Source organism: Podarcis melisellensis, assembly GCF_964234715.1.
Source record: "Podarcis melisellensis genome assembly, chromosome: 4".
Lineage (NCBI taxonomy): Eukaryota > Metazoa > Chordata > Lepidosauria > Squamata > Lacertidae > Podarcis > Podarcis melisellensis.
This window is the reverse complement of record NC_138531.1, coordinates 31468088-31483087: the sequence shown is the minus strand read 5'-3', so window position 1 is coordinate 31483087 and position 15000 is coordinate 31468088. Positions and strand designations below refer to the sequence as shown.

Genomic DNA, 15000 nt, shown 5'->3' with positions numbered 1-15000 from the left:
ATGGCTGTATGGAGACAAGGCAAGAGATGGACTTAGGTGTGTAATTAAGGAGTTTTTCAGTGTTACATCTCGAGATCAGTAAACTGATTAGCATTAACTTCAGAGTAGACGAAAGGAAACACTTTCTAAAACTTGTAAAAGAGTTCATTGTCATTTGTTAGCCCCTGACAAAGATATTTAAAAGAAATATATAAAAAAGAGGGACACATTAGCTCAAACTTCCCCAACTTCTGTTGGCTGGGGCTTATGGGAGCTGTAGTGCGAAACATCTGGAGGGTGCCAGTTGGAGATGACTGCATTAGCAGTTAGCCATGATGGCTAAAAATAAAAGCATCAGTGAGTAGAGACTCAAGCATTTGGTTATCTTTGTGATGACCTGCTTGTGAGTGTTTCCATGTGTAATCTATCAATATGGTAACCCATCTGAAAAAGTGAATTGCTTTTGCAATCTTCAAGTGAGACGTGACCTCAGCAAATAGTCAATACTATGGAGTGCAAGACACCCCAAATTCCTGGGTCCAATAAGTGTTAGAATTCATCAAGGTGGGGGGAATTAAACTGCCAAACACAAGCCCTGGGTTAAGATCATGTTAATAAGCCAAGCCAGGCTGGTGATTGCTAGTAGTTTGGGTGATTAGTTTTACCCCCCTCTGCCTTAGAACATCTACAGGGTTCAGAGGAACTTGCATTGAGGAAACGACAGGCAGCTTAAATGTAATTTCTTCTCATGTCGGCATTCACTCCAAAACCATTCTACACTTCACACGCAGCGAGGCAATAGAACCTGTAACCACTTCGGATAGCACTCTTGGTGTGCAGTTATCATTTCCGAATGCTTCCTCCACAGAAAACATGCAAGAGTCAGACATCCTTCTTGCAACTTTGGAAGGGGCCAGTCAGGGCTTGAAGATGGGACTGTGATATTTTGGATGTGGCAGTGTCCCGTACCTGTCAGTTATAGTGCAGGCTTCATCAAGAAATTATCTGTCCTTACCTGGTCATGAGTGTCATCACTGTCCATATATTAGAAATAGTGCTGGTGCTTTCCTTATGCTGTTTGGATCAGGAAGACCCCATTCAGTATTGCTGCAGCCCTATTTCTGTGAACATACTGAGCATAGTGGCTTGGAAAATTCAGACACACACTCCCCCCCCCCCCGGCTTTATGTGGCGTACTAGTGTGCCTCAGTAGGAAAAGCTTAGCAACACTCCAAGGAATAAAGCAGGCTGAGCAAAAACATACACAGGCACTTAGAATTCAAATAATTTTATTTTCATTTACATAAATGTTAAAAAAACAACAACTGACTTAGTTAAGAGAACAATATTGCTGACCTACTGTGCAAAAGAGCCAGATCGGTTTTACACCTCCTGTGGCAGCCAATACCCAGAATTTGCTGGGACACAGAGACTCTGCCTACCAACTATGCCTATCCAGTAGACTCAAAACACTACATTGAAACCCTTTCCCCCCTTTTACCTGCCTTCAACCCATCTTAGATACATCCTTCTCATTACACCCCATCCTTTTGGATCTTCGTAATAAATGCTTCTTTTATCACTTCTAGAAATAGCTTGCCCGTTACGTCTATCAGCAGAGAGAAGCAAGCAATGTTGGGGCACAGCTGTGCATTCCACTGAGATAAGGTGTGCCTGTTAATGGTGGATATTCAATATGCCCACTCACCCCTCACTGAGGCAGTTTCCTCACCTCCCTCAAAAGGAAAAACAGAGAAAGCCACTACTGAACCAAGACCTGTGCACACAACTAACAACTTAACACTGGTGACTTCATGCTGATTCAGTAGCATGCTGCAACATTGCTCGCTTCCCTCAGAAGAGAAAGCCATTTTCTTTCAAATGAGTTGACTCTTTATTTGCAACAAGTAGAGATTCACAGGCAAGGTTTCCTGAACCAACTGGGCTTTATTCTCAACACCCCCAAAATGTAGATATACTTAAACTTTTTGGCAACTATGGGCATTTACAAGTACAAAGGAAAAGCTATTTCACCTACCTAGGAGCTAGACTGTCACAGATTCCCAAGGGAATTTTAGTATTCTCAGACGAAAGAGATTCTCTTGGAAAATATGCCTATTACTGAAGAACAACAGTGCAAGAAATTGTATTAAACTGCATTCACATCAAGAGGAAAAGCAAACACCAATTTTCACTCTGATTTTTTTAAATAAAAAAATCTAGCCTGTAGTCCAGTTCAATATAGTTTTGCCATGTGCTATTACCTGCTGACTCAGCTTTAACATGCAGTGTACACAACTGGTAGACTTAATTCTTTTAAAGAGGCTAAGATGGTTTCATAATATGCAGTGCAATGTTAAGTTAGGCAATACTACGCCATATGCATGGCATTATCAGACAAGCAACAGTTTTTTTAATGCACTACTTCTGGAATAGTTTTATAACAATTCTTGACAGAAGTCCTTCATTAACATTTCCAATTGCAAATGAAGTACTAAAAATGTAGTTTAAAGGGACTATTTTTATAATTAACAAAATTAACAAAAAGTCATGTCTCATGTGACGCAGTTCAAAAGAGCTCAGATTTTTCACCTAGAAATGTCACCCCGAGGAAAAAAAATCAGTTTCTTTTCATGAGTTGTATAAAACAGTTTTAGAAAATGAGCATTATATGCAAATGTACTGAAAACAAACAGCTTTATAAAACATTCCTAGAAATGTATCAAGCTTCAAAGAAAAGATGATTTATAAACATCTGAATCATGACATCTAATCATCATCAGAATCTGAATCATATTTCTTTCCTCTGATTGTTTTCTTATCCAACTTTGTGAAAGTGGTTCCAAACTTCTTTTGGCTCTGGAAAGGGGGGTCCATCAAGTTGCCACTAAAAGGGGGAAAAAGTTCTTTCAATACTGTACTGTATGTGAATCAATATTTAAAAAAACACCACCAAGGCAACACCTGCATTTTATAGTATACGTCTTGCAAAACACAATGCCAGATTCTGTTATCTTGGAGTACAACTGCTTGAAGCAGAATAGTTCTCTCACTGTTACAGCAGAGGGGACACATATTCTGCTTCCTGAATCCTTCACCAGTACATCATTAATTCTTTGTGAATTAAAGGTGTAACCTACCAAGTGTATTACATGTTCAGAAATACCTTCCACAATTTCTTGCTGCATCACAGTTAAAGGAAGGCAGCAACACCAGTTCATTATTTTTAAAAATCCCTTAAAAATGATCAGTGTACAGAGAAAGAAACTTCCCCCAACAATATAACTATCAATACTCAGTGTTTAGAATTATTTTGATGCCTTGCAAGAAAGATTCCCTTCTTGATTTTCCACACTTTAAGTACCTTTAATATTGCACCAGCTACATTTAAAAAAAACCAAAAAAAACAAAAAAGAGATAATTTTATTTACCTGTAGTTGATTATATCTGCACAACCTAATCGCCACTCTAAGGTCTCTGTGGTGAAGTCATCTGTATTACCAAGATCAGTAAAACCAACCACGTAATCTTGTGTTTTGCCATCTTTTACAAGTGCTAGTGTGGGAATTACTTTGATGCGAAGTCTCTCACATAGGAACGGAGCTTTTTCAGCATTTAATTTGATAAACCTGGTCTCAATGTGCTTTTTCGCCAGTATTGTTAGATGCTTATCTATTATCAGGCATCTGAAGAACAGAAAATAAAACGTGCTTTACAGTGATGAAATCTAGAAACCGCAAATGAGTAATTTATTATGACAACATACACATTTGACGTATCAGTAAGTTTGTTATTACAATGGTCATAATGTTAGCATATAAGTTATTAAATATTTAACTCAAAAGGTAGATTTACCAAGTTTCCCATTCCCTTTGCCCTTGATACTAGGGAGTGGATGTAGTAAAAATATAAAGCAGTGGATCTGAAGGACAATGCTGTCTCTAAAGACTTTAGCAGCCATGTCAAGGCTATAATCAATATTTCAAGTATCAATCTGCACAGCCAACTATGCTCACGATACAACAAATAATCATGGAGTTTTCTAAACAAATCTTCTGCTATTTGTTTGACAGTCAACCTATTTTGGTAAGTATTTGTGTACTAAGGAGTTTAGTATACCTGAAACTTGTATCTCTGTAAAAATGGCAGACGACTTTATTGCTCCTTTTCACCTGTTCAAAAAAATCTCTCTCACTGGGGATTTCCACATATTCCCCATGCCCATTTGAAAGCCATTCCTGTTTATAAGAATATAAAATGTTAGACATTTGAAGTTAAGTATTTTTGTGTTGTCATAAGAGGTAAAGCATCCCCTGAAATGTTAAGTAGCATCAGGAATATTCATAATTCCACCAGTTATTCTGTAATTACAAATGCCGACAAATCTGAAAAATTCTATTTCATGCCTAAATAAAGTTTCTAGCCCTACTGACATATATTACCTGCTCATGCAAGGTAAATGGGTGCAAATATTAGAAAACTTTAAACATCAGCTTCTTTGCCAATTTCTAACATTACAAAATATATTTTTAAATATATCAGGTGGTGATGTTAACATTTATAATTGTCCAGCAGCATATCCAGTGTCACACCAATGGATATGAGGGAAGTTTCAACAAACTGTGTAACATAGTGACAAACACACATATTCATCCAGTGAATATTTACTTAGATGCAAGTCCTAAGGAGTTCAATGGAGCTTCTTCCCAAATAAGTATATACAGTACATAGGATTACAACTAAGGCAATCCTATTCACATTTACTTATTCCATTAAACTCACGTTAAAGACTTCAGATAGATTAAATGTGCAAAGCGTGGTAAGGCTACAATCCAATGAACATCTACAGCAGAATGAATCCCACTGATTTCAGCAGGATTATTAATTAATTAAATTTCCATACCACCCTTTATCTGAGGCTTGCAGGACAGTTTACCATATAAAAAGCAATAATAAAGAACACAGTATTTATAACATCTAACTCTTCTAGAGTAGAGTATGAGTTGGATTGAACTGCACGAGTGTGAGCTACTTCAAATCTCACTTCCTCCATAAACTCACTTTGCAGCTTTAGGCAAGCTAGTATTCTATCAGCTTCATTCTCATCTGCAGTAGGGAAAAAGTGGTGTATCTTATAGGGCTGTTGATACAGCTATTATAGGACTGTTGATACAGCTGTTATAGGGCTGTGAATTTGATACAGCTATTAAAACAACAACTAATATTAAACAGTTAACACCACTACAAGAAACTTACCTGTTTCTGTTGCTGGGCTTTCTTCAAGCCTTCAAGTCTTCTTTGCTTCAGGATTTCTAATTCATCATCATCCACATTGTCTAGTTTTTTAATCTCAGCATCAAGTTGTTCTTCTACAATCTTTGTTGTCTGAAGCAATTGAGCTTCCAGGACTTTTGAAAACATTTCAGATGACATTTTCCTCCTAAATAAGTGGCACACACATTAAACCTATAAAACAGAGTAGATTTTAAATCAGACTCGGATGCAATATATCAAAGCTCCACTTTTCATTGATTTATGCCCTAGAGCAACACCACCTCCAGGCTGTCCTTTTATATCCAGAGATAACCATGTCCCCGATTCTCTTCATTCCACGAGGTTTCTGTTATGTCCACTATATCAGTGCTATCCTTTGAGACCAAATATTCCACTTCACCTATCTCAGCTCGGAGACTCAAGGAATTAGCATTTAAACACTTGTATACAGTCTCTCTTCTAGCATCTTTGGCAGTTTTGTCTTGACCCACTCTGTAGAAGAGTGATGAAGAAACAGGATAGTACTGTACAGCCTATTCTGCTTTCCTCCTTTTAACCCATTTCTGGGTTGTTTCCCCCATTTGTAGTTCTTCCGTTGAAAGTGACAGATGGGCTCACAAAATGTTTGTATCCTTATATCCTCCACAAAACTATGTCCGTATTAGTAATATGCAAAGTTGAAAGCAAACCAATTGAACTTTGATGCTACTTTGCTTTGAAATGGACATAATATATTGCTGACTAATAAGACTTGCTACATTGCACTGTAGAAACCTCAACTTTATTAGCCATTACAGAAATGCATTGTCTCTAGGCACCTGCCCATTTCGCAGCAGCTAGTTTTATTTTACTGTTTTGAAACATTTTTACCCCACTCCTCAGCTAAACAGGAATCTGGAGCTACTTACATAAGATCAACATCAAAGTCTGCTTAATACATAGGAGCCAACTCCTAGGGTCAGAGGCCCGTTCAGTCCCCCAATTTTTGAGGGGACAACCTCCCCCCAAGTTTACGGGCATTGCCATTCAAATGGTGTGTGTGTCATCTCATGTGATCAACTATGTGGGGTGGGGCTTACTCTCTCCCCTCCAAGTTGGCACCCCCTGGCTCAAAACCAGTTTACAGAGAGTGCACTGCAACCAGGGCAAAGGCCATTCCCCTTTATTGTGTCTCTAGGCTGCATCAACAGAAGTATAGTGTCCAGATCAAGGGAAGTAATAGTACCACTCTATTCTGCCTTAGTCAGACCACAACTGGAATACTGTGTCCAATGCTGGGCACCACAATTTAAGAAGGATGTTGAAAAGCTGGAACGTGTTCAGAGGAGGGCAACCAAGATGATGAAGTGTCTGGAAACTAAGCCTTACGAGGAGTGCTTGAAGGAGCTGGGTATGTTTAGCCTGGAAAAGAGACTAATGTGATATGATATGATAGCCATCTTCAAATATCCTAAGGACTGTCACACCGAGGAGACAGCCTGCTAGTTTTCTCCTGCTCTGGAGGGTAGGACTTGAACCAATGGCTTCAAGTTGCAAGAAAGGAGATTCCGACTAAAGATCAGGGGGGGGGGAAACCTTTCGAACAGTAAGAGCTGTTCAGCAGTGGAACAGACTCCCAAGAGGGGTGGCGGCGGACTCGCCTTCCTTGGGAGGTTTTTTTTAGGCAGTGTGTGGGTGGGCATCTGTCATGGATCCTTTAGCTGAAATTCCTGCATTGCAAGGAAATTGGACTAGATGGCCTTTGGGGTCCCTTCCAAGATTCTATGATCCCCTGCTGCTTTCCCTAACACAGAAAGGCAGCCACGGGACGTGCAGGGCGAGCTGAATCCTTTTGTCATGAGAAATCCTTCGAAGGGATAGGGGGTGGGGAGGGACGACGACGACAGCCCCAGCAACTCAGAAAGATACGCCCACCCACAGAATAGCACGGCCTGCTCAGAGGGGCTGCACAGATCTCACTCCCAGTGCGGGACTTGGAAGGAAGCGCAGCCGCCGCACCAACACGTACTGCGCGTGTAAACACAAATGGGTCTTTATTGTCCCGCTCTTATACTCACTGCGGAAGCCTGAGGCAAATTAGCGCCCGAAAAACACCCTCCCAGGCCTCTCAACGGACTCCGCTACCGGCCGGCTGCGTACGCCTGCGTCTTAAGGGAATGTGAGGCACCCGGAAACTCTATTGTTGGCGCAAGCATTAATCGTCAGAGTCCGCGGCCATTGTTACGCATGCGCAGCACGTCACCGCTTGAAGCACGTTCGCTCAGTGGCTTTTGCGGTTGTTTTTAAAATTGGGATCGGTCGCTATGGTAACGCTCGGAGACTGTTGTTTTTGTCGAGGGAAGGCCACACCGGCTGTTACTGCCCCACGAAGCAACGGTTTCTGGACTGAGGGGGAACTACTTGGGCCAGAATTTCAAGGCACCGCGGAAACTGCTGCCGGTATAGTCGCAGCAGTGCCGTGATCGCTACAAACTACAAGGCCCAGAATGCCTTGCGCTTCCGGCTGGGCGCTGGAAAGGCGTGGCTCTCCTAAGCGCAGAGCGGAATGGTTGCTTACTAGGCAATACAGTAAAGCCGATGAATCATCCGTGGGTCTTATTTCTGAGTAAACGCGGTAGCGAGTGGATTGTTACCCCTGCAATCCCTGCGCAGGTCTATTCAAGAAATCTAGTAAATAAGCCTTAACTGAGTTGGAAGGGGCTGCTGATGCCTAGGCACGCTATGCTGCGGTCGCTTTATTGGTCCATTGTTTAAACCTGTCAGAAGTTATAAGCTGCAGCCCTGTTTATCAGGTTATAAGCCCCAGTTTCACTCAGCTCAGAGGCACTTGCTTCCGAGTTAATATAGCCTCGGGCAGTCATTAAAAAAAAACAACCTGCATACATGATAACATTATCTAATAAATATATAGCGATTTCTGTGAGTGTCTGCTGTTTCCTGTTCGGTTTTTTTTATTTTAAAGTTAGCTGCAGCATGAGAAATGAATTAAATATGAGACCATGCAAGCTATATAGCAAGGCACAAAGGCGGCGGAGCTTAATTCGTTTTAAAATACTATTTCGAACGTGTCCAGTGATAGGAGCTGAATGTCACCCCCGTCCCTTTTACACGCATCTTTCCTCTCATCAATTCATGAACTCTGCATCTGAGGGCTAAGCTTTGCTATATTCACATGGAAGCGGCTTTCCTCTTTCTACACGTCTGCGGGGGGGGGGGAATTCGGATTTCAATTCCTGATTCTTGGGTACGGAAAGACACAGTTCTCAGCTGGTTTTAAGGATCAGAGCGTCCCAGATGGAAGAAACCATGGTCTGACTCCTACCGAGCTATTCGAACCCGTTCCTATTAGTTCCACAATTGCACATTGCCTGCTGTTCAAAATTCGTATTCTTTACGTGTCGCTCGCCTCTCGCTTTCTTTCTGGGACTTCAGGCAGCGTCACTCTACAGAGTTCCAAGGTGTCTCTCACCCACGCACCCCGGGGCTCAGTAGAGGACGAGACTAAATCGTGGGTTCGAGCCCCACGTCGGGCAAAAGGTTCCTTCATTGCAGGGGATGGGACCAGATAACCCTCCCGGTTCCTTCTACCTCTACAACTCTATGACCAAAGCGGCTTAGCTGTGTCCACGCACTGAGATGCGTATTACAGCGGTACCTCGGGTTACATACGCTTCAGGTTACATTCGCTTCAGGTTACTGACTCCGCTAACCCAGAAATAGTACCTCGGGTTAAGAACGAACAGTTTCAGGTTAAGAAAGGAACGAATTAAGTACTTAACCCGAGATATCACTGTATTTATTTCACTTAAATAAAAGCCGCTCTTCCTGCTGCAGTTCCCCCTCCGACCAGAGGGGGCGCCTGCAGCCGGAGAGCCCTCCCTCACTGCCGGGCGCACGTTCTTTTACGCTTCCGCGGCGCGCCGCGACGGAGGACGAACGACGCCTGCGCGCGTCAGCGGCTGCCTGCTCCGTGGTGTCGTATTGGCCTCCCTCTCACCATATGTGCCCGGGCGCGTGTGGATGTGGCTGGCTGGGCCCTGCGCAAGGAAAAGGCGCCTGAGAGGCAGTTGCGAGCGCAGCCATGGGCAAGAAGCAGAAAAGCAAGAGCGAGGAGAGGTAACCCGACGGGGTTCGTGGCCGAGGGAGGAGGGACATGGGGAGGTCGTGGGGTTCCTCGCTCTTATTCCCGGCCGCTGAGGGAGTCAGGCTTCCCTGAGGGGACGTTTCCCCTCATTCCTCGACGGGGTTCAGGGGAGCTCGTGGTTCTTCCAGGGCCGCGGCCACTCGCCCCTTTCCCTTTCCCTGGAGGGCCGTGGTGGCTTGAGAGGGCCGGTGTCGCCCAGCGCCCTCGGGCGGGGGAACCTCCTCTCCGGCGGGCGCCCTTTGGGGACTCCAGCCCCTTCCTGCGCTGTCAGTCGCTAACTCGAGGTTTATGGGCAGTCGTTATTTCCCGCAGTTATTTCGATGTGCGCTCCCCGTCTCCTGTTTTCCCCCCGCCGTAAAAAATCCATTTTCTCGGGCAAGTTGCTTAATTGAACGCTACTCGACCCACCTCTGCTGCAAAGCCGGCGGAGAGGCCCCAGGTTTGCAAATGGAGGCTTGACTCAGCTGCACAGCCATCCGGAAAATCTGGTGCAGTGAGCGTGTTGGGCTCGCAGCTCCCGCAATTTCTTCTGGTGTGTCCGCGTTGTGTTGGTTTCGGAGGTAATCGTGGCCAACTGCAGAGGAACCTCGACGGTTGTTTTTTTTGCAGTAACCCAGGTGTTAATCGTTTCGCTGAGGAAGGCTCTTGTCCAAAAACGCCATTCCCGAATGGAGGAGCTTTGCGATACGCCAGTGTTAGGGGACAGGATCTTCTTGCAAGTTTAAAGTACCCTAAATGAGCAAGCCCGTTGGTCAGATAAAGCTTTTATTCCCTTGGTTACAAATTTGTGGCTTTAGTTTTGAACCTGCTAGGTTTTTCAGACAGGTGGCCAAGGCAAATGCCCAGAGTCAATATACTGCGTTGTGAAAGAAAAAAAATTTGGGACAGGTTTGCATGGTGTGTATGGGAGTGTGATGGGAGAAGTTGAGAGAATGGGCGGGGCAGCTAAAATTTGAAGGTAGGAAGATGTGAAGTGCTTAATGTGCAAAAACAGACTAATGGAACAGCTTTTAAAAATAACTTATGGGTCACTGGTTTCTGCTCAGCCAATTTGATGCTTCATCCTGAGCAGTGTATACAATTAATTAATTAATCACAATATAGATTCTGAAGTATAGAAGGAAATTGGATGGAAATGACATTAGGAAGAAAACGAAATGTGTGCAGTTTTTACTTGTTTGTTGTACCTAAGCCTTTGCTCAGTGCTTGAAGAACATGAAACAATTATATGTATAATTTAGCATATGAAACTGTGCTATTTAGTATGTTTTTGAAATAAAGTGCAAATGCTTAGTTTTTATGTAAACAGTAGCCACAAATATACCAAATTGATGGAGAATACAGAATGATGGCTACATTGCCTCCAGTATTGGAGGTAGTACAATCTGAATACCATCAGCTGGGGAGCATGAGTGGAAGACTGCTAGTGAGCTCATGGGCTGCTTGTGGACTTTCCATAGGTGGAAGAACCGGGGAGAGCATGGGGTGGGAGGGAATCACCAGTGCTTCTGAAAGAAATTTTATCAGGCAATAGTTTCTTTGAGGTCCCTTCCCTTCTCTATTAGTCATTCTGTTTTTATCCACTACGGTTTTATGTCTTGAGCTGTAGCCTGTAAGATCCAAAAGGGTATGGAAGACAAAAGAGGGGTGTAGTGGAGCACTCAGCTAATTTTCTTCATTTAAGGCCATATGCTCTGATACTCCCTCCATGATAAATATAAATAAAAGAAAAGAGGATCAGAGATAAGAAAACACATTTGATCTGAACATCTTTGTTTATGCTACGCTATCGATAAGAATTCACATCGAAACATCCTTCTATATTGCAATGCATATCAGATCATCAGAAGCCATTAGTATAAAAAGTAGATAAACTTGCTAATTATTTTTAAAAATATAATTTTTATAGTGTTTTTGTGGGTACATCTGGATCCATTGCTGTCACTTGAGGCTCAGGTGGCTTCAGTAGTTCAGAGTGTCTTCCATCAGCTTCTGCTGGTGTCCCATCTGCCCCTATCTGGACAAGGATAACCTAACTTCTGTCATTTATGCTCTGGTAACCTCTAGGTTAGATTACTGCAATGTGTGATACATAGGGCTGCTTGTGAAGATGGTTTGGAAACTCCAGCTGCAGCAGAATTGGTGGCCAGGCTGCCAACAAGGGCAAGATGGTTTGAGCATATTACACGGATCTTGACCCAACTACACTGGCTGCCAGTTCATTTCCAGGCCCAATTCAAAGTGCTGTTTTTGACCTATAAAGCCTTAAATGGTTCAGGACCGCAAAAACTCAAGGAATGCCAGGGTGGATTTGATTTAAATCAAATAAATTTAAATCACAATTTAAGACTTGTCAGTAAGACTTGATTTAAATCTTTTTTTTTTACAGAAAGACTCATTCTTGCTGGTATATTCTTAATATTTACAACTGGGAAGAAGGTCCTGGAACCAGTGAACTCTTATTAGTTGACCAACAAGTGCTTCAAGGTCTCGCAAAGCACTTACACATTCCAGTTACTATTTCCACCCCCACCTCTTTGGGTTGTGTAGTGGTTAAGAGCGGTGGACTCGTAATCTGGTGAACCGGGTTCGCGTCTCCGCTCCTCCACATGCAGCTGCTGGGTGACCTTGGGCTAGTCACACTTCTCTGAAGTCTCTCAGCCTCACTCATAGTGTTTGTTGTGGGGGAGGAAGGGAAAGCAGATTATGAGCCACTTTGAGACTCCTTCCGGTCGTGATAAAGCGGGATATCAAATCCAAACTCCTCTTCTTCTTCTGTATTCAGGTGCCTATTCTGTACAATTAAGTGTTAGTACAGTTGTTGGAACGCAGTGGGATTGGGAAGAGGTTGCCAGCCCTGAAATGCCTTCAGCACTTGCCTCAAGTCTGAGTTGCACAGACATGCAGCTGACATGCACAATTATTACACAAAGATCCCAAGACTTGTGGAATATTCTGCTCACAAGGTCGCACTTCCATTTTCACTTCTTCACACTTAGCTACTTGTGCAGATCTATTCAACTCCAAACAATCTATTCATTGAACCTCTTGAAATTTAGCATTTAAGAGGCAATGGGTTGATTCTGTGTATATAAATTTGCAAAGGAACAATGGAATTAAGGTTTTTTCATCAACTCTGTATGTTTATTTTATAAAAAAAATCTTGTGAAGAAAAGGCATGTTACCTGCAGACACAAATTCACACTTTTGAGAACTGCAAAAACAAGCATCTGTGATAATATCTTCTTGTTAGAAAAACTGCTCCAAATTATCTTACAGAAACCTCTGGAAGAGCATGACATTGTGAATGGATTAATGGAATTCATTTACCAAAAAATTTAAACATTGCATATAAAGCCTCGTGCTACATAATTACCGTAAAAACAAATGCTTATTTACTGATGAATAGCCTTTGGACTATAATGTAACTTAAATAGAAAACTATTTTTAGAAAGATTTTCCTCCAAAAGCATTTTATTTTTAAAAAATCCAATTTAAATTAAAAAAATCTGATTGATCTAAATAAATAAAAAATCCAATTTTTGTAAAAAAAAATTGTAAAAACAGGAACAAAGATTGATTTTTATCCACCCTGAGGACTGCCTTTCCCAATATGAACCAATACAGACCCTGCAGTCATCATCTGAGGCCTTTCTTTATGTGCTTTCTCTGCAAGGGGTCTAGAGGGTGACAACATGAGAATGGGTCTTTTCTGCAGTGGCTCACTGTTTGTGGAATGTTCTCTCCAAGGAGGCTCACTTGGCACCTTCATTACCTATCATTAGGTGCCAGGCAAAAGTGATTCTCTGTAACCAGGCCTTTGGTTGATTAGCATTTTATGGCCTTTTAAATATTTTTGGCAGGATATTGGTTTTGTTTTGTTTTATTATGTGTTATGTGTTTTCATTTTGTATTTTTATGTTGTGAGCCGCCCTGTGATCTTTGGATGAAAGGCGGTGTACAAGGTATAATAATAATTAATAATGTGTTGGCCACTGTTTGGAGAGAATAATAATAATAATTTATTTTTTATACTCCGCCCGTCTGGCTGGGTTTCCCCAGCCACTCTGGGTGGCTCCCAACAGAATATTAAAAACACGACAAAACATGTTGATTTAGTGGCAAATAGTGTTCTGGTTGTTCCCACATTCTCTTTCTGTTGCATTTGCTGAGACAGTTTTCAGTTTTTGCAATATGTGGATAAAGATTGGGTCACATTAACGATGCTGGGAAGAAACAACTGACACAGTAGAAGTTGTGCAGGTGTTGAATGTCTCATTTTGATATGGAGTGGGCCTTGCCGCTCCGAAGGAGATGCCAGTGTGGCCATTCCTGGAAAAACAAACCCAACTGATTTAACTGTCTGCCACTCAGTTTCTAGTGCAGCCAAGGTGCTCCATTTAAAGCATTGTAGTTTTTCTTCTAGATTAGTTAACCTGTAACTCTTTTTCTCCTGACTGTGCCCATCATCTGCTCTGGCTTTGCCCATTGTCAATATGCAGCTCTCAGCAGATTATCTTCCAAGGAATCTAGCCCATGAGAGAAAAAAGGTTGCCTAATTCTTCTCTACTGACTTCCTGATAAGTCTACTGCCGTGCTAAGTATATGAATGCGCCAGAATGTTGTGGCAACCATAGTTCGGTATATGCTGCATAATAATTTGGTATTGCAACAGCTGCATTGGTCTGATGGGTGACTACAAGAGACAGAGCCATCTTTGACTCAGTGGAGTCTAACCTTCATTTCCTCTAGGAATTTGCTTCCTAGAGAGACTTGCCTGGTTTCTCTTAAGTTCAAGGAGACAGGTCATGATAGTAGAGCCTTTAACACAACAATAACTGGTTTTGATTTCACCTTATTTTGTGTTTGCTGTTCTACTATTTTTAATTTTGTTCTTGTTGCTTTGTTGAGCCCTGAGCTGCTTTGTGTTTTATATAGTTACATAGATATAGATATAGGCGATACACACGTTTCAAATAAATCAATGGTGTAGTAAGTGCAGACAAAACCAGAAAGCCTGAACCAGGCATATGGTACTGTCATGTAAACAGTACATACCCTCCTTTAAATTATTAACATAATTTAAGTCCTAATCTACAGATTATAATTGGTTCACATAGCCAGTTTTCTGGCATCCATCAAGAGCAACAGTCAGGTCTGTGTAGATTCTTAGAAACTGAAGATACACACAAATTGAAAGGCTTTTCATTCTTTTATCTGTTAGCAATCTTCTTACATGTACTTCCAGTCATTGACTATTTTCTTTTACATGATATAGAAAATGGAGGACTCTGAGTAGGCAGTGAGTTGGAGATTGTGTTGAAACAAGTTAGTAAGGCCTTTGTGCTTACCCTCTCCACAGTCAGCTTGAGGGATTCTTGGAGCTTTGAGTTTTATTGTGCAGCTTTTGAATGTACTCCAGCACCAAGTACAATGTTTTCCTATTTTTTCTTCCATACTGGACGTTAGAAAAGGGGGTGGGGGAGACAAAACTTGTTCTTTGCATAGGCCTTCTTCGAAATGTCCTAGTTCAGTTGGTTAAGAGCATGGTGCTGATAACGCCTAGGTCGTGGGTTTGATCCCTGTCTATTCCCATGTTGGGA

General features: G+C 42.1%; 2 protein-coding genes across 2 annotated transcripts in view; one reads left to right on the top strand and one right to left on the bottom strand.

Annotated features, from left to right (window-relative positions):
* Positions 1 to 1251: 1251 nt before the first annotated feature.
* On the bottom strand, positions 1252 to 7705 carry TXNDC9 (thioredoxin domain containing 9). The gene is made up of 5 exons (XM_081908619.1): positions 7311 to 7705; positions 5236 to 5445; positions 4099 to 4217; positions 3411 to 3665; positions 1252 to 2866 (listed from the first exon to the last, which is right to left on the bottom strand). The coding sequence occupies exons 2-5, from the start codon at positions 5410 to 5412 to the stop codon at positions 2749 to 2751; spliced, it is 669 nt and encodes a 222-aa protein (XP_081764745.1). The 5' UTR covers positions 5413 to 5445; positions 7311 to 7705; the 3' UTR covers positions 1252 to 2748.
* Positions 7706 to 9190: 1485 nt separating this feature from the next.
* Positions 9191 to 15000, top strand: part of EIF5B (eukaryotic translation initiation factor 5B) — a 29182-nt gene continuing 23372 nt past the window's right edge. The window contains exon 1 of the mRNA XM_081907766.1: positions 9191 to 9369. Coding sequence (XP_081763892.1) covers positions 9335 to 9369 — 35 coding nt within the window. The 5' untranslated portion in view covers positions 9191 to 9334. The remainder of the gene's footprint in view (positions 9370 to 15000) is intronic.